Raw genomic sequence first — 23,381 nt, 5'->3', positions numbered from 1 at the left:
CACTGTCTGGAGTTCACTATTTGCTTATGGTTTCTGATCTGCCCCCCCTTTTTTTTTTTGCTTGTTTATTAATCACAAAACCTATCAGCGTATGACCGTAAGATAACCAGATTGCCTGCTGTGCCACTTGTAAACCGAATCAGATTCACACAGGATGCACGGCAGGCGGTTGGAGACAGTACACGCTCATCTGGAAACCTGTGTGCCTAGGCTGAAACCTCAGGTGGCAGTATTTGCCGGCCAGCTGTCTGCATACTTCAAAGGCCTGGCCTACTTCTGGCCTCAGCATCCTATTCCCTGTACCCTAAAGCCAGTGGTGACCTGGTAGCCGCTGTCCCGTCTCCGGTGTCCACTTGGCCCTGCTGGCTGGGGCTTCCTTCCCACAGAATGGCATAATCCTGCAGTTCCAGTGCTCAGGCCCATCCCTGGCTCCTGCTATGTATTTGCCAGGGTTCGCCAGACAAACAGAGCCAGCTTCTTTAGATAAATTTATTGTAAGGAATTGGATCCCACAGTTAATATAGACTAAAAAGTCCCAAGATCTGCTGTCAGTAAGCTGGGGACCCAGGGGAGCTGAGGGTGTCATTAGAGTCTGAAATCTGGCTGGCTCAACGCCATGGAAGCAGCCAGGGGCTGCTTTCTGTTTCAAGTTCCAAGTTAAAGAAGACTGATGTTGAAATTCACACAGGCAGACTTTCCTTGTTTGTGGAAAAGCCTTTTCTTTCCAGGCTGTCAACTGATTGGATAAGGCCCACCGCATTAGGGAGGGCAGTCAGCTTTACTCATTGCACTGACTTAAGTACTAATCTTAATCTGAAACATCTTCACAGATACACCAAGAATAACATTTGACTGAATGTGTTGTCATAGGTCACAGGTGGTACTGTCACTGGCACAGGACTGTTGGGTTTGTGTGCCCAGTAGAGCAAGCCTTTCACTATAGTGGTGGTTTTTGGTCCAGTTGCTTTATAGACACACGTCACATACAGATGCCAGTATCCCAGCATTAGAAGAATCTAGGCCCTGTCTGCCTTATTCCTAGGAAGGACCTGTTTCAATCATTGATTCCATCACTGATGGGGGGCTCACTACTTTACAAGGGTGCTCATTCTGTTTTTCAAGACAGTGTCTTTGGCACTGATCACTTAGGGGCTGGGTTTCAAAGCAGCCTGGTTGTCTGTTTTGTTATGGTTCTCAAGGACATTTTCCTTCTTAGAATTCTTCAGAAACTTTTAAAGATCTGCTGAAATCCACTTTTCTGTTCAAGGCTATGTTCCCGGCCTCCAGGAGTCCCTTGTGCACAGTTCCCTGCTCCGTGTCTCATCCTCTCCCTGGGTTCCTGTGAAGTGCAGACTGGCTGCCTTCAGTGTCAAGTCCTCTCTTTTTTCTCTGTCTCCCTGTAGTGCTTCATCGATACAGACACATTCTGGGATTGTGGCAGCCGGACATCGGGCCCTACGGAGGATTGTTGAATGTGGTGGTAAGTCTGGGAGTGCGGCAAGCCCACTGTCGCCTATGTGATGGCATGGCAATCATTAGGGGCCACATGCTGTTCTGTAATTGGTTCTTAGCCTTCTCATTGCATCCTTGGACTTTGTGGTTAGGAGCCTCCAGTTGGCACAAGGGCGTCTTTCCTCCTGTATCCTGGTCCCTGCTCCCTGGACACCTCAGGCCCTTGTGCACGCCCACAGGACACTTTGGGGTGTGCACTGGTTTATTGTTCTAAATGAGGAGCCCTGGGAGCCTCGGATGCTGGCCCTCTGGCCCTCGGGGCCGCATGGGGTATCGGAGCAGGTGACCCATCACTGAGCCCCAAGGCACACCCCAGCTGTGACTCGCTCTGTGTGCCTTGTTTTGTTCCACAAATGCTTATGAGTGCTTACCTTATGAGTAAGATCTATCTAGCAGCCAGGGAGGCATGCTGACATGCTGTGTCAGAGTGAGTTACACAGTAGGCACCCTGGCCTCGGGACCAGGAGCCTCAGAGCAAAGTCAGAAAGTGGGGCTGTGAGGCCCTGGTTTTAAATATTTTCTTACCTACCACAATAATACTGGTGTCAGGTTAGCATCCCGGATGGGTGGGAGAAACAGCAGTGGGCACTTTGTGGGAAACCGTGTTTCTACCATCTGGAAGCATCTCCCCACAGAGCCCATACACTCACTGTCTTAGCTTCCAGGGGCCGACATTCCAATGAGCACATACCAGGTGGCCTAAAGCAGCAGAAACGTATTCTGTCACTCTTCTGGAAGCCTGACGTCCCCAGTCGGCATTCCTGGGCTGAGATCAAGGTTGCAGGGCTACTGCTCTCCCTCTGAAGACTCTAGGGGAGCATCCTTCTGCCTCTAGCAGCTGTGGGGTTCAAGGCGGCCCTCTGCTGTGGTCTCCCTCCTCCTGCCTCTGCCTCCATCCTCCTCTGCTCTCCCCTCCTGTGTCTCAGACCTGTCTGCCTCCCTGTTACGGGGGTGCAGGTGATGGCGTTTAGGGCCTGTCTGGGTGACCCAGAAGCCTCTGAAGAGCTTCTCCTTCACATCTGTAAAACCCTCTTTTTGCCATGGACAGTGGTGATGCTCATAGGTTCCAGAGAGGATGTGGACTTCCTTGGAGGTTGTTATTTAGCGATCCAGATGACAGGGAAGGAAAAGGGGCCTTTCCTGGGGAGAGATGGGGCCAGCAGCGCCCATCCTGGTGATCCATGTTAACTAACCAGCAGTGGGACTCTGACACAGCCCCACCTCTCTGGATCTCCTGCCAAAAATACACAGCCTGGATCCAATCACAGGCAGACTGACCCTGAGGGTTGAGCCCCAGAAGCACTGCCCTCCGCCTTCTGAATATCAGGCTCACCGAAGGCAAGAAGGGCTGATGAGCTGAGTACCGGGAACAAGGAGGGTCAGGGCCAGCAGAAGAGGACCAGAGGGGACAGCCTGCCCGGCGGGAGCAGGGGCTGCTTTGGAGGCAAGCGCTCTGTGCTGACAGTAGCCTGACTGCAGTCCCATGAGGGGCCCTCCCTGCCAGGCTGCTACTGAGAGCAGAGTTTCTGGTTGCTCTCGCTGCCTATTCTTTCCCGCAGTGGTAGACGTTGTTAAGGAGTTATCAGCTGGATAATTCTCTTCCTCAGATGAGGTCAAGCTGGTCAGATGGTCCTCAACCACCAGGTCTTGTAGGGATGTGCTATGGCTCTGTGTCTTAAGTTCCTAGTGTTGGGGGTCCCCCCTCTATACCCTCCCAGGAGTTCTCTAAGGACCCCCATCCTTGGCTTCATGGAGCTGGATTGACCCTCATGCTGCTCAGCCAGCCTTGGGCCCCTCAGCAGGTCCTGGGGCTCTGTCTTCGCACAGCTCCCTCCTTTCTGGGACTTTGACCCTCATGCTCCAGCCTCACCAGCCACCTGGGACCCTGATCTCTGTTCCCTCTGGTCAGAACTGCCAGTTCCACGTGACCCCGTCTGAGCCTTGGTCTAGAAGGTGCCTCTGGCAGGGTCGCCTCTTCTCTTCTGTGGGGTCCCAGCCTTGCATGGCCTGCTGTCCGGGGTCACTTTCGTGTTCACAGCAGTCCCCGTTACTCCACGATGGCCAGGATGTAAGTCTAGCTTCATTTTTTTGTTCTTTTTTTGATGATGCTTTCCTTTGTATTGGGTTGTCTTGAATATTAGTCAAAGTTCCTTTAGAGTCTGTGACCTCCAGTTCAGTTTACAGTCTCCCTTTTTCCTCTGGATTTTCAGGCATGGCAGTAGGGCTGCCAGGGTGCCTGCACATCTGGCCATGGATGCTGCCCCCAGGAAGGTGCCTATTCTGTGGCCTGGGGTCACAGAGTGCCTTGCTCTGACCAGGTGTAATGAGCGCTGATCTCATTCCTGGTGGCCCCATCCACAGGGTGTCCCCATCCACAGCCTGGGCACCTCCTGCTCTCCAGAGCCTGCATTTCCCCTATCAGGGAAGGGACACCGCTGATGACTCTCATGGCTGGTTGGCTTCTCTATCTGTAACCCCTCATGGGTTAGGATCCAGAAGATGCCTCAAGGGCTGAGCTGTATACATTGTGTTCCCCGCTTCTTTGGGATCCTGGCCTATACCCCTGGTCTCTGTGGCAGCCCTGGGGACTCCAGCGCCCCACTGCCCCTCTGCCCAGCCACCAGCAGTCAGGGACCTGGGGCAAAGGGGTGGGATGCTCTGTACCCTTCGGCTCATCTCAAGCCTGTCCCTTCTTTTCAGGCTCATGGTCCTTGTTTTGGGGCCACTGTGTGTGCTCCCTGGTGTCTTCAGGCAGCACTTAAACTGTGATGTGTGCAGACTTCACAGCTGGTGTTAGCAGCAGGGCTGCTCGGTCTAAGACCCTGGGTCCAAGGCAGGCGGAAAGTCTTGCAGTCTCATTTTTATATGCTGCTCAGTTGCTTGCCTGTCATGTTTTGAAATGTAGCTGCTCATTTTTAGTGCTTTACGGGCGTCTGTATCATAGGATGTGTCACTTTTCTGGGTCTCTGTAGTGTGGCTCTTCCTTACTCCTCGAGCTTGCTGTGTGCTCTCTGAGCAGAAGCCCTGGGACTGGGGGTGTCCAGGTGTCTAGCCCCCATGTTGCTGCAGCTGCTGCTGTAGCGTGAATGGAGTCTGATGCCTTCAGGGAGCCCTGGTGTTCTGATCTTGCTTCCCTCTGGTTGCATATAGCTGTGGTAGGCTGGAAGCCTGAGTCCATGCCTCATTCACAAGCGCATCTAACAAATGGCATGTTGGGGCCTCTGGATGGCCTCAGGGTGGGCTCTTGAAAACTTGCCTCACATGGGCCACTTGGAGGCTCTGGGTGCTCTGTCACTCTGTATTTCGCTCACCAGGTGGGGTTTTGGACAGAGATAAATAGTGCTTCGTATTCTTTATGATTCAGTGGAAACATCCATTAAGAAACACGCTTTGTATTTATGTTTAACGTCACTGGGGAAAGCCTTGCATTTAAAAGGTTTCTTGCAGGGCAAACCAGACTGCTCCCAGCGTGGGCAGACTGCTTTGCTTTCCATGCTTTAGGCAGGGAGAGTGATAATTGTTTTTCTTACTGGCAATGACTAATAGAGTAAAAAAAAAAAATTTTTTTTTTTTTTGCAGCTTCTGAAAGAGGATAATTAGGGGGAGATGGCAGACCAGTGCCAGCTCAGCCTCGTCAGGTTGGCTCGCTGCAGAAGTGGGTGAGCTGGAGCGAGCCGCAGGCACCCAGGCTCCCCCGACTGCAGGGCCTCTGGCCTTGGGGAGCGTGCGGCCTGCCGTCCTGGGGAACCACTCCTGCTCTGACCTCATCTCCGCCACTGTCTGCCTGCCACCGCATTGCGCTCACTGGAGGAGTGACAGCAGCGCTGACAATCCCTCCTTGTTGAGCATGGCAAGCCCACAGCACTGGTCTCCTCCCTTGCCTCTGGTTTTCAGGCATTTTAAAGCAGATCCCAGGCCCATGCCCTTTCATCTGTTTGTACTGTGTGTATCTTTACAGAATGTGGCTGTTTTCCTGCACGTGGGCCTTGTCCTTACACCGCAGTCTAGAGGTGCATGCGGCCCGAGGCCCAGTCTGCATCTGTCTCCCTGAGGCCAGGAGAACTTCCTAGGCATAGCAGCTTGCTGGGAACTGGGTCTGCAGCAGCCCCCCGTGACATCTGTGTGGGTGCTGTGTGGGTCTCTGCTGCCAGAACTAGCCCCCCATTTTCACTGATGGGTCAGATGCTGACTAGGTGCCTCCTATCCTGAGTTATTTGGCCTTTTTCTTTTTTTTTTATTTATTTTTTTATTTGGCCTTTTTCTAGCATCATCTGGCCTGTTCCCCTACTTCAGACCTGGCTGCTCTCTCTAAAACTTGCAAATGTTTTGCTCCAAAAGTTAAACTACTTTTTTCAATTTTTAAAACAAAATTTGCTTATTTTTTTCTTTAAAAATTTATCTTTTTACTGAAGTGTAGCTGAACATGGTATTATATGAGTTTTAGCTATGTGGCATAGTCTGTACGCTGTGCTCACAAGAGCTGCTGACTTGTTACCTGTTCTCACTGTCTTACTTTTATGACTGTTCCTCAAACACCTGGAAGCCTGTACTTCCCCACACTTTGCCCATCTCGCCCGTGCCCCCCACCCTGGAAAATATCCTTTGTTTTCTATTTATCTGTTTCTGCTACTTTGGTTTGTTTTCTTTCTTAAATTCCACATACGAGTGAGATCATACAGTACTAGTCTTTGTTGATTGACTTTTTTCATTTAGCACTATGCCCTCTAGCTCCATCCATGTTGTTACAAATGGCAAGATTTCTTTTTTTTTTTTTTTTTTATGTCCATTGTGTATATATACCATATCTTCCTTATCCACTCATCGGTGTCGGTGGGCACTTGGGCTGCTTCCATATCTTAGCTGTTGTGGATAATGCTGCAGGTACATTTCTCTTTATTTTCAGCTTAATTGAGAAACACTGGGCAGGTAGAAGTGTAAGGCGCATGACGAGTACTTCTCGGTGGTTGGTATTTATACACTCTGTGCACAAATCTGGGGTTAACACATAGGCCACTTCTTTTTTGGTGAAAACATTTAAGTTCTAATCTCTTAGAAGATTTCAGTTAGGATGCAGTGCTGTCAAGGACCCGTGTTTGCAGTAGAGAGCTGCTTTTTAATGAACAGACACTTGGTAGGTGGGCCATGCTTGCTGTGGTGTGCTAGGTGGGGCACCACGATGCTCACCAGCTCTGAGATCCTCCATGGGGCCGCAGTATGGAGATGAGAATGGTTCTTGTGAATGGAGTAGGGTGGGACCTTCTGCCCCAGCACCACCTCCTGAACCTTGCGTGGACTTGTGCTCTTTCTCCTCACTGTAGGTTGATGGCCTGTTCATCATTGGCTGGATGTACCTGCCTCCTCACGACCCTCATGTGGATGACCCAATGAGATTCAAGCCCTTGTTCAGAGTCCACCTGATGGAGAGAAAGTCTGCCACGGTGGAGTGCATGTATGGCCACAGAGGGCCCCACAATGGCCACATCCAGGTGAGCGCTCGGGGTTCCCTAGGTGTATAGCTGTGTGCAGACAAGGAACTAGGGCTCCTCTGTCCCCCCTGGTCTCAGTGGCAGCCGGGGCACAGTGCTGGCTGAGTGGCTGTGGTATTCCCAGTTACAGACCTGTGTCCACACTGAGTAGAGATCATGGGAGGAAGTGGGGGCTCAGCCCCACCCTGGGGTGCGTTATCAATGTGCAGGTGCTGTGATGCAGCCCCTCAGAGACGTACTTGCTCGGACTCTTCATGGATTCTGCGTTCAGTTTAAACGGGTTGTTGTTTTTGCCATGCTCCCTGGTTTCTTTTTTGCAAGAATATGAACTTGAACTTGGAATAAGACACTGTGCTCTCTGATAGAAGTTTGGTGGATGGCCACCCCAATAAGCATGTGTGTTACTTAACACACTGTGAAAGCACCAGTCCCTTTTTTCTGCTGTAAGATGTCCTCCTGGGCAAACGTACATGCACTGTCTCCTGAGGAGGAAGTGCATGCTCAGGTGGCTCTGACCCCCCTCTTTGGACTGGCCAGGATTCAGTGGCATCTTGGGCTTCTGCGTGCATGTGGGTTATGTTGGTGTGGGAGAGGTTGACCGTATTGCTCTGGCTGGTGGGGGTGCCGTGACTGATTCATTTCCCTCTCCTTTGTTGTGAATGCTCAAGATTGTGAAGAAGGACGAATTCTCCACAAAGTGCAACCAGACAGATCACCACAGGATGTCTGGTGGGAGGCAAGAGGTGAGCATGTACCCCTTCTCTTCACATGGTGCACATGTGAATTTAAACGCCTTGACATCCCCAGTGTGCCCCCAGCAGAGGGCTGTCTTCCCCGGCTCATCCTGACATGTGCGTCTGACCCTTCCATCAGAAAGGAACGTGTGTGTGTGTGTGTGTCTGCGCCCAGGCTTTTCTTCCCTGTCACCCCTTAGAATGTGTAAACCCAAGAGAAATCCTTTCCTCCAATTGGCTCTCTTTTGCCCCTTTGGTGAGAATGTTTGTGTGCTGCTGGAGATTTCTTTTTGGATGTAAGTCTGCAGGGAGACCAGGGGGCTTTTTAGAGCCTCTGTGTTCTCCCCATGGTTGGGCTTGGCGGCTGAGATTCCTAGGTCTTGGTGTTGCAGCCGGGAGGCCACCTGTGAGCCACACCTCTGAGTTTCTTTGTACTTCCTTTTATTTGCATGGATAGTTTTCCATTGCCTTTGAGTTTTCCTTTTCTGAGGATCCAAGTCATACTGCCCTTTCAAAACATTCTTAAGAAAAACTTGGAACTTTTAGGGGCACCTGGGGTGGCTCAGTTGGTTAAGCATCTGCCTTTGGCTCCCAGGGTCGTGGGATCGAGCCCTCTGTTGGGGTTCTGGCTCACTGAGGAGCCTGCTTCTCCCTCTCTCCTTCCTCTTGCTTGTGCTCTCACTCTCTCACTCTCTCATGCTCTCTCAAATAAGTAAATGAAATCTTTAAAAAACAAAACAAAACAGAAACTTGAACTTTTAAAGTGTAGGATGCGGGGTAGCCCTGGTGGCGCAGCGGTTTAGCGCCGCCTACAGCCTGGGGTGTGATCCTGGAGACCCGGGATCGAGTCCCACATCGGGCTTCCTGCATGGAGCCTGCTTCTCCCTCTGCCTGTGTCTCTGCCTCTCTCTCTCTCTCTCTGAATGAATAAATAAATAAATCTTTAAAAAAAAAATAAAGTGTAGGATGCTCATTGAGCTTATATTTATTTATTGGGTGTGCATTTCTTAGGTTCTGAGTCTGATGGTTTCCCTGTTAGCCAGAGAATTGCAGGGAGGTGTAACATAAAATCATATGCATGTATGTCTGCGTCTGAAGAATGCACACAAATGCTTGCTGGAACCCTTTGCAGGTAGATGAGGCCCTATTTGCTCAAATATACAGTGTGTGAAGGTGACAGGTGACGCAGATGCATTTTCACTTTACAACAGTGCCGTTGAGGATTGCCTGTATGGTCACGCACATAGCATACAGATGACTGCTCCAGTCCATGTTTCAGCGAGAAAGGTCAACATGTATTCTGAGAATAGAAACTCCTCAGCCATTGACCTTAAAAAGGCCATGTAGTGTAGTGTAATTCTGGAAACACACTGGCATCAGGAAGAGGTCTTATAAGCTGCCTCTGTGTGTGGGCTCACTGATTTTGAAGTGGAATGGTATATTTTCTGGTTATAAAAGTATAACACAAGCCCTTTGTGGAAACTATAAGAACACGTGGATTGTGGGTAGGAACAAAACTTTGCTGGTATCCAGACTGACCGAGGCTGAGATTAGGGCATGGTTAGGGCTCCACGTGGCTCCTTTTCTGTGACATTAGTAAACATTCTCACTGCTCTCTCTGGTGCTGGTAGGTTTCTAGTTGATTCGTAGGAGCTTTCTTTTCATATCAGAGCATCAGTCCTTCTGGTGTGAGTTGCAAATCACTTTTTCTTATGTTTCTCTCTTTTAGTTTGATTCATGGTATATATATATTTTTTTAATTTTTTTTGATTCATGGTATATTTTTATCCAGAAATTTTTTTGTCGTCAGAGGTCTGTCTTCCCCTGCCTTGCCCATGGAGAGTGGAAGGTCAGGGAGACGCTGTGTCTTCAGGCAGAGCAGAGGGCCGGGCTGCCTGCAGCAGGTGGTGGGAGAGCTTGCAGTTTGGCCCTGCAGTCACTTTGTCTCAGCTGTGTGCAGTCTCTCTGCTGCTTTTCTCTCTGTCCCTCTCCTGTCTCTCACTTCGGCCATGTGGGAATGGGTTCTGTGGATTTGTGAGTCAGCCAGAAATGTCTGCACATTCTTGTGGAATCTTTCTGTTCCACAGAAAGCCATTCCACAGGGGATGGCTTCAGGCCCCAGGGAGAGAGGATGGGCTGTAGGGGGACATCACCATGTGTCCCAGTAACTCTGACATTGAGATGAAAGGCTGAGTCCTGCACTCTGGCTGCCTTGTGCTCGGATGGCTGATGGTCATTTAAAACTCTAGGGCCACGTGGTACTCCCTAGGGAACGGAGGGCTCCTGGCAGCCAGGAGGGCTAGGAGGGAACTAGGGCGGCAAGAGCCATCTCCTCCAGCGGAGGAGGGAGTCCTCTCACACCCCCAGGGGATGGCCTGATGCTGCATCTCCTCCATTCTCCGTGGCACCAAGAGCTTTTTGGGGATGCCCTGGTGGCCCTGTGCCCACAAAGGAACCAGTGAGTGTCCATCCATTTTCTTGTGAAGGCCACAGCTGCTCTGTGGGTCTCTGGCTGATACACTGTGTCTTGCTCACCATCCCTCCCACTTGTCACATGCAGCTCCAGTCCCCGGGTTTCTAAACCTGCTGTGTCCACCTTTGAATGCCAGGTCCAGACTATCGTGGTGTATTCTGATGGCTGAGGCTGTGGTGCCCTCAGCCTGCCCCTCATGACACCTCCTGGGTGACCTGTGTGCTCTGCACATTGCAGTCCCTCTCCTGGGATCCTGTGAGCAGGGCAGGCCCTCAGGCCTACACAAACTCATCTCTCTTGGCCTTCTTCACAGATGAGGTAAGGCCCAGCCGCCATCTTCCCTGTTCATCCTGTGCCTGTCCAACCCCCAACCTGAGGCTTCTAGAAACCTAGAGGCTGCTTGGAGGAGGAGAGACTGCATAGAGAGGCAGGAGGGAGGATGGCCAGGCCCCACCCCCTGTGATGCTGTGGGCATCTCTTGTCCCTCCTGACTAGGCCATGGGCTTCTGCTGGCCCTGCTCACAGTGCATTTTGCACTTAGTCCCGTAGAGAGACTCTGGCATTAGACTCCTTGACCGGACACAAGTTGCTTTTGTTTCTTTGTCTTATATACTGAAATGCCTTCTCACCATCAAACATGCAATCATGGGAGCCCTACCCAGGAGCAGCCCCACATCCATCCTCCGTCATACCTTCTTGTTCTCCAAATTTTATGTAACCGCGATCTAACTCCTTCTAATTTGGATCTTTTTTTTTTTTTTAAGCTTTTTAGCTCTTCCAGAAATATTTTCCAGTCTCATTATAATTCTTTAGAAACTTTATTTTTAACACAGCATTCCATCCATAGGGTGATTGACTGCATGCTCTAGTGACTTGCTGCTCTCTGAGAACTTCAGTCCTTATCTGTGAAATAGGGCCGTAGCATTACCTGTGGACACCGATGTGGTTTGGAGGACTGAGTAGGGCTCTGCATGGGAATGCCTTAGTGCCTGGCTGGCCACAGCCACCTGGCAGAGCCACCAGGTGTTATTCCTATAGCTGCCTGAACTCTATGCAAAAACCTTCCCTGGATTTTGGATTATACAGAAATGAGATTTCCACGTAAAAGGCCCTGAAGGTTTTTTAAATTCTTATTATGTGTTGTTAGTTTGCTGGGTGAGCCCCCTGACTCCTGTGCTCCTGCTGGCCTTTGAGTTAGCCCTGGTGGAAACAAGGCCAGTTAGCTTGTGAACTTCAGAGTAGCTCTGATTCTACTGCTTCCTAGCTGGGTGACTTTAGAAAGTTTTCTCAAACTCTCCCAGCCCCCACACATCTGTAGTACAGGGAAGGTGTGAGCACCTGTAGCCTGGGCCATTGTGTAAATAAAGGTGATGATTCTGTAGTGCCAGCACCTGGTGAGCAAGCGTTGAATAAAGATTATTCTTGTACTGTATGCTCTGGGCCCCTCTGTTTTTCCTTGTGCATGCATATCTCATGAGGTAATTTCATAATAAACATATCTCAGAGGTCTTTGTTCTGAGTAATTGGGTCTGGTTCTAATGACTCTGACCTTTTCATGCAAAGTAAACAAGATTATGACTCTTCACAAGCCAGCTTCAAGTATTTAGCTCAAGTCTGATTACTTACCATGGTGACATAAAATCCTTGCTCATTACCTTTGTTCAATTCCATTTTTATCTGTTATCTGTTTTGATTTTTTAGGGCCTTATTCCATTTGAATGGAAGGTTTTGACTTTGGTAAAGTCTAATTTGTCAAGTTTTTTCTTTTATAGTTATTTTCTGTGTCTTAAAAGACTTTGCCTATCCCTTAGCTGCAGAGAGGCTCTCTCCTCAGAAGTTTGGTAGCTTCACGCTGGGTCTGTGGCTCATCTAGAGTAACTTCCTGTGTGTGGTGTGAGGCAGGGATTGTGGTTTCTTTTCTCCACATGGATGTCCAGTTATTGGAGTGTCATTTGTGGAAGAGACTTTTCCTTTCTTGTTGGGTGGCTTGGATGTATTTGTTGGAAAGAGACTGACCAGGTAAATGGGTCTGTTTTTTGGACTGTTTCTTTTTTTTTTTTTTTTTTTTTTTTAAAGATTTTCTTTTTTTAAATTTTTATTTATTTATGATAGAGAGAGAGAGAGAGAGGCAGAGACACAGGCAGAGGGAGAAGCAGGCTCCATGCACCGGGAGCCCAACGTGGGATTCGATCCCGGGTCTCCAGGATCGTGCCCTGGGCCAAAGGCAGGCGCCAAACCGCTGCGCCACCCAGGGATCCCTTTTGGACTGTTTCAAAACAGTCCATTGACATATTTGTTGGCTCTGATGTTCATATCACTGTCTTGATTACTGCGGCTTTAGAGTGAGTCATAATGTCCTGTGCATACTTTCTAATATGTATTCCCAAGTCATGTGTTGTCTGAGCCTGCTGGAAATAGGACTTAAAACTTTTCCTTTTCCAACTTCATTCTGCTAGTACAGAAACTTTCAGTTGATTTGCGGATATTGAGCTTGTGGCTCACTCGCTGTGTGCTCCAGTCACTGCAGGGAGGGGTTTCTGTGTCTGGCCAGAGTTTGGGCAAGGAACATATTAAAGCAAACAACAACAACAACAAAAAAAGCAATCAACAGATGACAACTCTCTTGGTTTTTCTGTTGTTATTAAACTGCTTTTGCTTCTGTTTGTGGAGCTAACTCTGGATGGTCAATAGGAATGCTATATTGAGCTAGAACTCAGAGCTATGGATTAAGTTAAATGCACAGAATCAGGCTATTAAGTACTAAACATCCTTTGCATTGATCCTGTAATGAATGACTGAACTTTGAGGATGCAGTGTTTATAAAAACTCCTTTTTACAGATGAACTTTTGAATGTGTAACAACTGTGAAGGCACCTGCCTTCTCCTCTGGCCATACCTATCTTGCAGAAAGCAGCCAGCCAGTGTGACCAGCAGCCCCATAACCAGGTTCAGTGTAGATTCCACATGCCCCTTAGGTGGCCACAGCTGTGAGGCTCACATGGCTGCTACGTGGGAGCTCTGGATGTGGGCTGTGGCCCTAGCCTTGCCTGGAGGGATCCCATGGTTGTTGCCTGTTGAAGTCTGGGCCTGAGTGCTCTGGGAAGATGGGGACCAGAGCCCCTCACTTTTTTTTTTTTTAAAGATTTATTTATTTATTTATTTATTTATGATAGACATAGAGAGAGAGGCAGAGACACAGGAGAAGGGAGAAGCAGGCTCCATGTCGGGAGCCCGACGTGGGACTCAATCCCGGGACTCCAGGATCGCGCCCCGGGCCAAAGGCAGGCGCCAAACTGCTGAGCCACCCAGGGATCCCTGCCCCTCACTTTTCATTGGTGGCTGACCTCCATAGGAAGTAGGTCAAGGACTGGGAGACCAAAGTGTGGCAGCCCCCTCCTCCTTCCTATCCTTTATCTCCATACCGTCCACCCCCTGGTACTCTGGCACAGGTGCACCCAAGGCATCACCTGCAGCTGTAAGAACGCTGCTTTTATCTACCTAGTGCCACAGTGAGTTTTCCATGCGAGTCATGTTGGTTTTCATGATCTGTATTCTCTTGGAAGGAATTCCGAACGTGGCTGAGGGAAGAATGGGGGCGGACACTGGAGGACATTTTCCATGAGCACATGCAGGAGCTCATCCTGATGAAGTTTATCTACACAAGTCAGTATGAGTAAGTGCAGTCTGCCCTGTGAGTACTGTGAGCACAGTCTCTCTGGGTACTGTCAGCCCAGTGCTCTTTCATGGTTACTGAGTTCCCCCTTTATGGATACTGTGAGCACAGTCTTGCTCTCTCTGGGTACTGTGAACACAGTGTCCAACCACCCTGCCCTACCTCCATGTCTGTTTGCTATCTGATTTATCATCATCTACTAACAGTGTGCTCTAACAAGCCTGGCCTGTGTGCCAGAGCCTCCCCACGTCTACTGGGGGAGGCCTCTGCCCTTAGTTGCTCTCCCTACCTCAGCCTCTGCCCCTGTCCCCATGACGCATTTAAATGGCCCCTTGTGCAGTGAATATCCTCTTTGCAGTTTTGGGGATTCCTATGCTAGGGTGATGGAGTGGGAGTAGTATCCCCTTCCCCTCTGTAGAGAGCTCTACCCCCGCAGTTCCCTTGTGCTGGTGGAGCGAACATGAGCTCTTAAGCCCTGTCAGAATTAGGAGGTGTGAAATGTGCCCTGCGTGTGTTTTGAGGGGAGTGATTGTGGCTCAGGAATGTAGGGTGTCCCTGCTCCCCACTGGCCTAGAGGAACCTAAGCCTGGCTATACTAGGCCTTCCTGCCCGCCAAGCTGCTCTCATGCCCTCTGTTCCCCCCACAGCAACTGCCTGACCTACCGCCGCATCTACCTCCCGCCCAGCCACCCGGATGACCTCATCAGACCCGGCCTTTTCAAAGGCACCTATGGCAGCCACGGCCTAGAGATTGTTATGCTCAGCTTCCATGGAAAGTGTGCCAGGGGCACGAAGATCACGGTGAGTCTGGGTGCGGCCTTGGTGGGCTCACCTCTGTGAACTCCATCTTATTAGCCTTGTGGTAGCAGGACTTGGGCACACTCTGGCTCCTCAGAGTGGGCTCTGGACCTGTAGCACCCCTGCACTGGGGAGTTCGTTGGGACTGCAGAGTGTTGGGCCCTACAGATCCACTGAACCAGGCTTTGCTTTTTACAAGACCTCCAAGGGATTTGCAGCATTTCCAAGGTGGCTTTACCACATGGTTCTCAGTCCTGGCCACACACCAAATCCCTGGGGATGTTGAGGAGACCCTGATGCTGGGCCCTACAGATTCTGATTCGGAGGGGGCGGCGAGTGCGGGCTGGGTATGTGGCTTCATGAGCTTCCCTGGGGACTGTAAGGTGTGGCCACATTGGAGATGTCCTGCATTATTACACAGGCTCCCATCCTGGCCTCCGCAGCTCACAAACAGTGGGAGGGTTGTTGAGCTGAATGGGGGTCTTGAACAAATGGGCACCATCCACACCGTGCTCACCCATCCTACACGTAGTTGGGGTGCATTTCTCACAGGTGCACTATAGTCTCCTGGGGAGCAGTGCCTCTCCTTTGTTCTCAGGGAGCTTTGCTCTTAGACCTTGATGGGCCAGGGTCCCTGTGCCCTGGGAAGCCTCCTGGTGAGCAGAGCCCAGTACTGGGGCCCCTGGTGGGACTGAGGCCTGGAGCATTTCCTAGGTTCGGGCTCAGGTGTGTGTGTGTTCCAAACAGATCTGGGCTGCCGCCTGACCCTGGAAGGGTCTGTGCCTTTCCCTTACCCTCAGTCTTCTAGAATGGGGAGGTTTTTATATCTGGAATTTTTTTTTTTTTTTTAAGATTTTATTTATTTATTCATGAGAGACACACAAAGACAGAGAGAGGGGCAGGCTCCATGCAAGGAGCCCGACACGGGACTTGATCCCAGGTCTCTAGGATCAGGCCTCGGGCTGAAGACGGCGCTAAACCACTGAGCCACCCGGGCTGCCCTATATCTGGAGTTCTTGAGTGCCCATGAGCCACTGTGCCAGGTGCTTGTGTCCTTCTCGAGTTCGCTCACAAGATCTTAGCCCCTGTTTTCACAGATTCCTTCACAGATGAGGGTGCCTGCTGTAGGCACTTACTTTTAAGGGCTTCTAAAATAGTCTTACTTCAGAGGGGTTGCTGCTAAGTCAGTAGGATTGCTGGAGTGAGCTGATTTGTCCAGAAGTGTGATCTAGGCTGGAAACTGCGCACAATGTGTCTCTGCTGGTCCCTGAGCCCTGCTGACAGCCACACGCTCACTCCTCAGGGGGACCCCAACATCCCTGCTGGGCAGCAGACAGTGGAGATCGACCTCATGCACCGTATTCAGCTGCCTGATGTGGAGAGCCTCCGCAACTTCAATGAGCTCTCGCGCATCGTCCTGGAGGTTCGGGAGCAGGTCCGTCAGGAGCAGCAGCAGCAGGAGAATGGGCCCGAGGACGGTGAGGGCCGAGGCCAGCAGAGTCCCCGAGAGCCCCAGCGGGGCCCTGCCCAGCCCAGCGCAGAGCTGCCTGCCGAGAAGGGCGGGGAGTCTCGGGATGGAGAGGCCGAGGCTGCAGCTCCACCTGCACCTGAGCAGCCCGCCCAGTCAGGGCAGGGGCAGCCGTTCGTGTTGCCTGTGGGCGTGAGCTCGAGGAACGAGGACTATCCCCGCACCTGCAGGATGTGGTAAGAATGCCAGGGCAGGCGTGACAGGCTTTCCGGGGAGTCCTGCCTTACCACCTGGCACAGAGATGGGCAATGGGGGCCAGGCTCAGTGCTGGCCAGTGTGGGGGCTCCCTGCACTCAGGTGGGGAGACCCTGACAATTCTGGTGGAGTCCCAGCTTGGCCCCCAATGAACAGTGCCCTTCTCCGGGCTGCACAGCCACAACTCAGACTTGGGAGGCTCCCAACCTCTCACCCCCGGTGAGCCTCGAGGGGGCCTTATTAAACCTCCAGGCATGAGGCTTCCTTCCCAGTGCCTTCTGTGGCCTCGTTAGGTGAAAGGGAGACAGGTGAGTCTGCAGGTGGCATTGAAAACAGCTGGGGAGAAGACGTCTCTCCTGTACCTGTCCCCCAGAAGCCGGCTTGAGTTTACCTGGATGTCCTTGTAGTTACCTGCTGAGCAGGTCTGAGCACACTCCAGTATCAGCCCCTCTTTCCTCCTGTGGTTTCTCTCCTGGCTCAGAAAGCCTGCTTTTCACTTGACTTCTATTCTTATGGTTTTGTCTTGAGCCACTGCCCACAGCCACTCAGGCCCTTCCTGCCCCAGCTCTCTTCTCTGCACTTCAGGCCTTCTTAGGTGTAGATGAGCCAAAATCAATAAAACTACAGATTCAGGTCCTCCATCACACTGGCCACAGTTCAGGTGTCAGCAGCCACACATGTATTGGACAGTGCAGGTGTCGAACGTTCCATCATTGCAGAAAGCTCTGCTTAGTTGTCCTAGGGGATGTCTCGAGGGGATGACCTGTCCATTTCTTGGCATCTCAGCTGCCTGGCCTCCATGTTCATCCAGTTACATGTAAAGACCTGTTTGCTTGACTTCCAGGCTGACTGCTGTCTCCTGCCGGCGGTGCTCTAATCAGTGCATCATGTTAGAATAAGTGTGGGCAGAGTGCTGAGCACCCCAAGTGAGGATTTAGGTATCTTTGTGGGCTTGGCGGGTTAATTGGTTCTGAGCACACAGTGTCAATTGGTGGGGTGGTGCCCCCCACACCAGTAGGCAGTTCTCCATAATACCAACTTGGTGTTGGGCCACTTGACTCTCTCCTGACTCTGTCCCCCAGAGACGCTATCAGACCCGGCAAGACTGCCCCTGCCCCTTCAGACACCAATCCCACCTGTGCTTCTGACCAACCAGCTATGGGTCGGGGCGGGGGGGTGGTTCCTGTGATCCCCTCCCCAGGTTTGATTGAGGTGCTGGGGTGGCTCATTGAACTCAGGGAAGTGAGAAAGGATATAGGTGGACAGCCAGATGAAGAAATGTGTAGGGTCCCGAGCCCAGTAGCTCCCACCCCCGTGGAACTGGGGTGTAGGTTTCCCCACTTTGGAGCTCCCTGAACCCCATACTTTGGGATGTTGTGGAACTTCCTCACATAGGCACGGTGGATCATTAGCTCCGTTTCCAGCCCCTCTCCTGTCTGGAGAATGGCGGGGCTGCTGAAGATTCTAAGCTTCTATTCCTGGCTGGTCACCAGAAGGGAGGGTGTCACCTTCTAGTGGGTTTTACAAGGGTTTCAGGAGCTCTGTGCCAGGTACCAGGACAGAGATCAGTGCGTGTACTCTTCTGTTATCTTACATTGGGGAAAAATCTATTTCCGTTTTCTTCATGTTACACAATTACCACAAAAGTGGCTGAATTCAGTTTTTCCTGGAGGAGACCTACAAGTGGTGTTCCAGTGTAATTTCAACTGTTGCAAACTTTTTAGTGGTCATAAAAGAAAGGACTCTGCTGTCCTTAGGAAACTTAACAGTTCACAGTGTCTCGAGGCGGTCGAGAGCCCAGTGGGCTCACCTAGGGGGTGTTCTCAGGCCAGCCCCGCCCCACATAGGTGTCCATGAACTGGGAGGGACATGCTGTGGTCCCTTCCCTGTTTGGTTTGTGTGTCTGCGAGGGCTTGCCACAGCGTGCATGCAGGATATGGCCCCCTGGAATACTAAGCTCAGTGGATATCACTTTGCCTCCCTGTAGGCTCTGGTGCTTTTTCCACCTGAGAATACCTGCAAACCAGGTGCCCTCATGGACAGGCCTGCTCTGCTCTCCTACCCAGGAGAGCCTCGGCATGGTGGCTGAAGGTTGGGGGTCCTGGCTGCCTCTGTGCACTGGGAGATCGAGCCAGCCCCCAGCTCCTTGTTATCTGGAGGAGTGCCAATTTCTTGGCAAGAAACATGTAAATGCATCTCTGTCTCACTTTGTTCTTGAAATTTGAAAGTTGGCCTTAATGATTTGAAATTTCTGCTTTTGGAGTTCACGATAGTTGCATGCCAGTAAGTCTTCATTGATTGTTTGAGGCATTCACATGCTGACATAAGTATCCTGAGAGCTTTACAAAGGTGTATTTTGGGACAGTTACGCAGTGATGCTACCGGAGACCCTCTTCCTTTAGCTGGGTGGGCTGGTGGAGAGCAGTGGGCAGCAAGGGGAGCCTGACTGGGGGCCTGCGGTGTGGGAGTGCTGCAGGGGCTGGGTGGGGCCCTCCCTGCTCCTTCCAGGCTCTTCTCACTTTCCTCCCCTGTGCTGTCCCTCTTGTTTCTGTGCAGTTTTTATGGCACAGGCCTCATTGCTGGCCATGGCTTCACCAGCCCTGAGCGCACACCTGGGGTCTTCATCTTGTTCGACGAGGACCGCTTCGGGTTCATCTGGTTGGAGCTGAAATCCTTCAGCCTGTACAGCAGGGTGCAGGCCACCTTCCAGAACGCAGAGGCGCCATCCCCACAGGCCTTCGAGGAGATGCTCAAGAACATCCAGTCCCTGACTTCCTGACGGGCCAGTGCCCTGTAGGGTGGCTCCCAGGGCCCTGGACCCTGCTCCTGCGAAAGGAAGCAGCATGCACTTTGGAGATTTGGCCTTCTGACCAGAATACCGACTTTGTAAGAGTCTTGGCCTAGCCACCCCAAGATTCTTGTATAGAGTGTATATTTGCCCCGGTCCTCGTCAGGAGCTCATAGGAAGGCTGACTGAGCATGTCTTATAAAAAAAGAAAAAAGAAAAAAGAAAAAGAAAAAGAAAAGAAAAGAAAAGGAAGAAAGAAGCTGAAAGGACTGATGGAGAGGGCTGACTACAGTCTTGTGAACAACTCGAGTGGAGAAATGGGGTGTCCCCTTGGCCTGTAGGCAGTTTTCATGGGACAGGCTGAGTGACCCTCTGGGCTACTAGGGGGGATTGATTGTGCGTGAGCTTTGCCAGCTCCCTTGCAGGAGGCGAGTGAAAGCGGCTGCAGGCTGGCAAGGGGCTGGGGCAGTGAGTGCTCAGAGGGAGTCCTGGGGGGTCGGGATGCTGGGCCAGGACCCTGGACTGAATTCTTGTTTCTCTACTAACCTGCTTGGATTTTGGACAAAAGTATTTCACCTCTGCCATGTTTGTGCATCGGTGTGGTGGGGTCAGTGATGCAGGCCAGTAGGGAGTGGCACAGTGGGCCTCTGAACAGCTTAGGGGCCCTGGCCTCTCTCTAGCTTTAGAGTTAAGACCCTCACTGCAGCCAGTTCCAGACAGGGCATCTGTTTGCACACCCCTACCCACCTCCTGCACACGCTCTGGTGTTGGAACCCTGAGCTGAGCCACTTGTCCCAGAACCTGCCCCAGGATTTGGCAGGGCTACATCCCAAACAGTCCTATATTGCCCATTTGTACACAGGTGCTGTTTTTGCAAGTGTCAAAGCAGCAGAGTGGTTGCACAGATGACTTTGGAGCCCCTTTGTGGGTAATAGGGCAGCTTTCTAGAAAAGTCACCCCTTATGTATGGAATGCACTTTGGAGACCAGGGCCTCTTGGGAGCCTCTGGGGTGGAAACCCTGAGCATGGATGCTTCTGCTGGTGGTGTGCCTGTGTCCCATTGACACCTGCATTTGGGGACCCTCCGTAAGGTCTCTGCTGAGAACAGAGCCCGAAATGCACATAGACACCCAAGAATTAGTTGCAGCTCTGTCTCCAGCCTGCAGAGAGCTGTCACCATGTTCGCCTTCTATGAGTTGCGGCTTCACTTGGGAGGCATGCAGATTTTGTCTCCCTCTGTGTGGCTTGCTCTTGTTGGGTGAACTGTGCTGAGCCCTCATGCGGGGGGCGGGGGGGGCGGGGAGGAGGTAAGGGACCCCAGGGAAGGGGGCAGCTTTGTGGTGCCTTCATGTAGAGACCAACATGAGATGTCCCATGAAACGTGTTTTCCTGATGAATTTCTCCCTGACTGGCCTTTTTAAAAAAAATAATAAAAAAATCCCTATTGCTCTAGCTTCAGTACCTTTGGCAACTTTGAACTTCCTTTGCTTCCTAGAATTGTAGGATTGATAAGCTCTGCGGCATGGTCCCTAAAAGGCAGACCTTCTAGGAGGTTCTTTCCGGACTCCGACTCGGGAAGGAGGCAAGCCAAGAAGGCAGGGTCCCCTCTGGCTGGCTGTCGGCACCACAGCTCAGCTCACCTCCCACATCTTTCTAGCAGGACCTGAGGTGCAGTCACAGTTTTTGTGTCTTCCGCGTGTCTTCTGTGGGACTGAGCTTTCAAGTGCTGTCACCCCCACCCCTTTGTGGCTGTTGCTGTTTGACCTGTGCCAGGTGTGGCTGCTCCTGCATGGGGTAGCCACGGCTATGAAGCCTCAGGGAGAACAGAATGAAGGCCAGCAATGTGACGGCTGCCGTGCTTCATGTTTCGCCCAAGCCTGAGGCTCGCTCTTAAGGCTACTCGGCCCGAGGCCTCCCCTTGTCTGTGACACCCATTGACACTCATTGAAGATGAGCCTTTTCATCAGAAAGGGGCCCCATGGTTTCCACTGTTGGCTGCATTCACATTGGTCTCTGTCTTAGGCCAGGCCCCAGGGACCTTTGGGGCCGAACAGCTGGTTGTGGCCTGGGTGATGCCAGGTAGGGCCTGCAGTGGTGGAGGGTGAGGGCTTGTCACCTGCACAGCTGGTCATTCAGAGTACGTGTTGTGTCCCACTTGGTGTATTTGTGGCCAGTTCTGGTTTCCAGTTTGGTAGGTGAGTGGGTAGCTATGTAAACTAGCCCCAGCGGGCATGCCTTAGGGGAGAGTGGGCAACCGGCTTCTGGGAGCCACTTCTGGCTGGTGAGCATTCAGAATGGCTCCCGTTGTGGTTGGAAGCTTGAAGACAGCTGGGATTTGATAAAGCAGGTCCCCACAAGGAACCAGAATGACCTGATTTAGGGACTGTCTGTGCTTGTGCTTGATTCCAGGAAGGGGTTACCGGACCCTGGGTCAGTCTGGACATCTTCCCCTGGTTGGCACCACCTCATTTGCCACTGTGCTGCTGTGAGGTTGGATAAGTCTGTTGTGTGAGTGGCAGGAGCCTCAGGTGTGTCTCTGCGTACCTGGGCATGTGCTGTTCTGCTACTTGAGGGGGAATGATGTGATTGGAGATTTCAAATGTGAGTCATTGGAGTCTTCTCTATTGGGGCTGAATGTTCACTGCATGAGGCTGATGTAAATGACTTTTTTTTTTTTTTTTTTTTTTGGGCTATCTGGTTATGTTGGCCTAACCACCTCAGACTTGCAGTGGTCTGCTGTTGGGTGGGAGCAGGTTTGGAGGCCTCATGGTGGTGGGAGTTCCAGAATCCTTCCTCCCATGTTCCAGACTGGGCCTCCCTTCCCAGCATCACCCCTTGGTCCTGCCATCTGGACTGTGGCTGATGCTGAGGGCTGCAGCTTCCACCCCTCCATCCCCTCCTCCCCCAACACAAGCAGCTTAGGCTGGATGCCTGTACCCTGGCATTCCTCTTGGCCAGGGCAGAAGGTAGGAGAGCTCCCACAGTGGGCTTACTTGAGGAGGAGGCCAGGCCTCTGTTCCTATGTCTTGGAGAACAGGCTGTGAGCTGGAGTTGGCACATCTGACATTCTCTTTTCCTGAGAACCTGGGGTTTACTGCTGTGGCCTGGTCGGGCAAGGCCCTCCCGTCAGCCAGCCGATCATCTGTGCTCCAGCAGCGGCAGTGGTCATTGTGGGTTGCCTTTGTGTTCTCTCATTGCTGCAGTGCGGTCACTGTAGTGCTCCTGAGTGGTGACAGAGGGGAACCTGTTTAGTCCCTTTACTTGGTGAACTCGGTCACGGGAATCTTGGAATTTCTGACTCCTGCCCACAGTGTCTGTGTGTTGAAGATGAACCTCCATACAGACTTGGTGCTTTGAGGAAGCTGCCCTGTTCCATCAGAAGCCCTCATTCTGTCTTCTGTCCTCGTGCTCTAACTTTTAAGAACCTTTATGGGAGTGTTCTCATATAGCCCTCCCCTGGCTTGAGGCTCGTGCACCCTAGTCCTTGGCCAATCCCAGAGGTAACCTAGGCCGATCTCCCTGTTCTTACTTTTAGGAGGTCTGGAATATAATCTGGCTGTACATTCTCAGAGGTGTTGAGAGAGTAGAAATAAGCCATGATACCATCAGTTTGCCTGAAGCTGTGAATGGGAACAAGACAGTGCCAAATTACTGAGTGTTCCATGTCATGGTGTGGTGGCCTGTAGGCCAGCCTTCAGGAGGTGTTGGTGGCCAGCAGTGACCCTGAGACATGGAGGACGTCCAGTCTTCTGGGCCCTTTGTGTGCTCACAGGGAGACCCGCCAAAACACATGAAGGGGTCAGAACCTTTGCTTTTTCAGCCTAATTTTACTTTTGGTTGCTATTTGAGATCATGTAGCCTACTTGGAGAAGAAACGAGTTTATGCTGCTTGATCTTGAGATCCCACGCCCTGACAGGTGAGGTGGGGGGAGTTGCTGTTCCTCTCGGGCGTCTGCTCTGGTGCAAGGTGGGCTGGAGCAGGGATGATGCACCCCTGGCAGGGCCAGGACCTGAGGAAGTGGCTGCTGTGAGCCTGTGCCCAGTGTTGTCACCCAGATGGGACCACTGTGTGGGGCTGTTTCTCCATAAATCAGTTTTTGAAACCTTGTTGTGTTCTTTGTAATTGTTTCTTTGGGGACGTGATCCAGATGGAGGCCAGAGCCGTGAGCTACAGGAGGTGGGGGGTGAGGTCTG

The 23,381-nt window shown here is 51.6% G+C and overlaps 1 protein-coding gene across 2 annotated transcripts in view; it reads left to right on the top strand.

Annotated features, from left to right (window-relative positions):
- The window catches only part of FBXO31 (F-box protein 31), a 44,296-nt gene extending 21,002 nt beyond the window's left edge, over positions 1 to 23,294 (top strand). For both annotated transcript variants that reach the window (XM_072819518.1, XM_072819517.1), the window contains 7 exons: positions 1,404 to 1,480; positions 6,831 to 6,998; positions 7,667 to 7,741; positions 13,769 to 13,878; positions 14,526 to 14,679; positions 15,980 to 16,380; positions 18,956 to 23,294. In XM_072819518.1, coding sequence (XP_072675619.1) covers positions 1,404 to 1,480; positions 6,831 to 6,998; positions 7,667 to 7,741; positions 13,769 to 13,878; positions 14,526 to 14,679; positions 15,980 to 16,380; positions 18,956 to 19,178 — 1,208 coding nt within the window. In that variant the 3' untranslated portion in view covers positions 19,179 to 23,294. The remainder of the gene's footprint in view (positions 1 to 1,403; positions 1,481 to 6,830; positions 6,999 to 7,666; positions 7,742 to 13,768; positions 13,879 to 14,525; positions 14,680 to 15,979; positions 16,381 to 18,955) is intronic.
- The last annotated feature ends 87 nt before the right edge of the window (positions 23,295 to 23,381 follow it).

This window comes from Canis lupus, chromosome 3, assembly GCF_048164855.1.
Source record: "Canis lupus baileyi chromosome 3, mCanLup2.hap1, whole genome shotgun sequence".
NCBI lineage: Eukaryota > Metazoa > Chordata > Mammalia > Carnivora > Canidae > Canis > Canis lupus.
The sequence above is the reverse complement of the archived record's forward strand: the minus strand, read 5'-3'. Positions and strand labels throughout refer to the sequence as shown.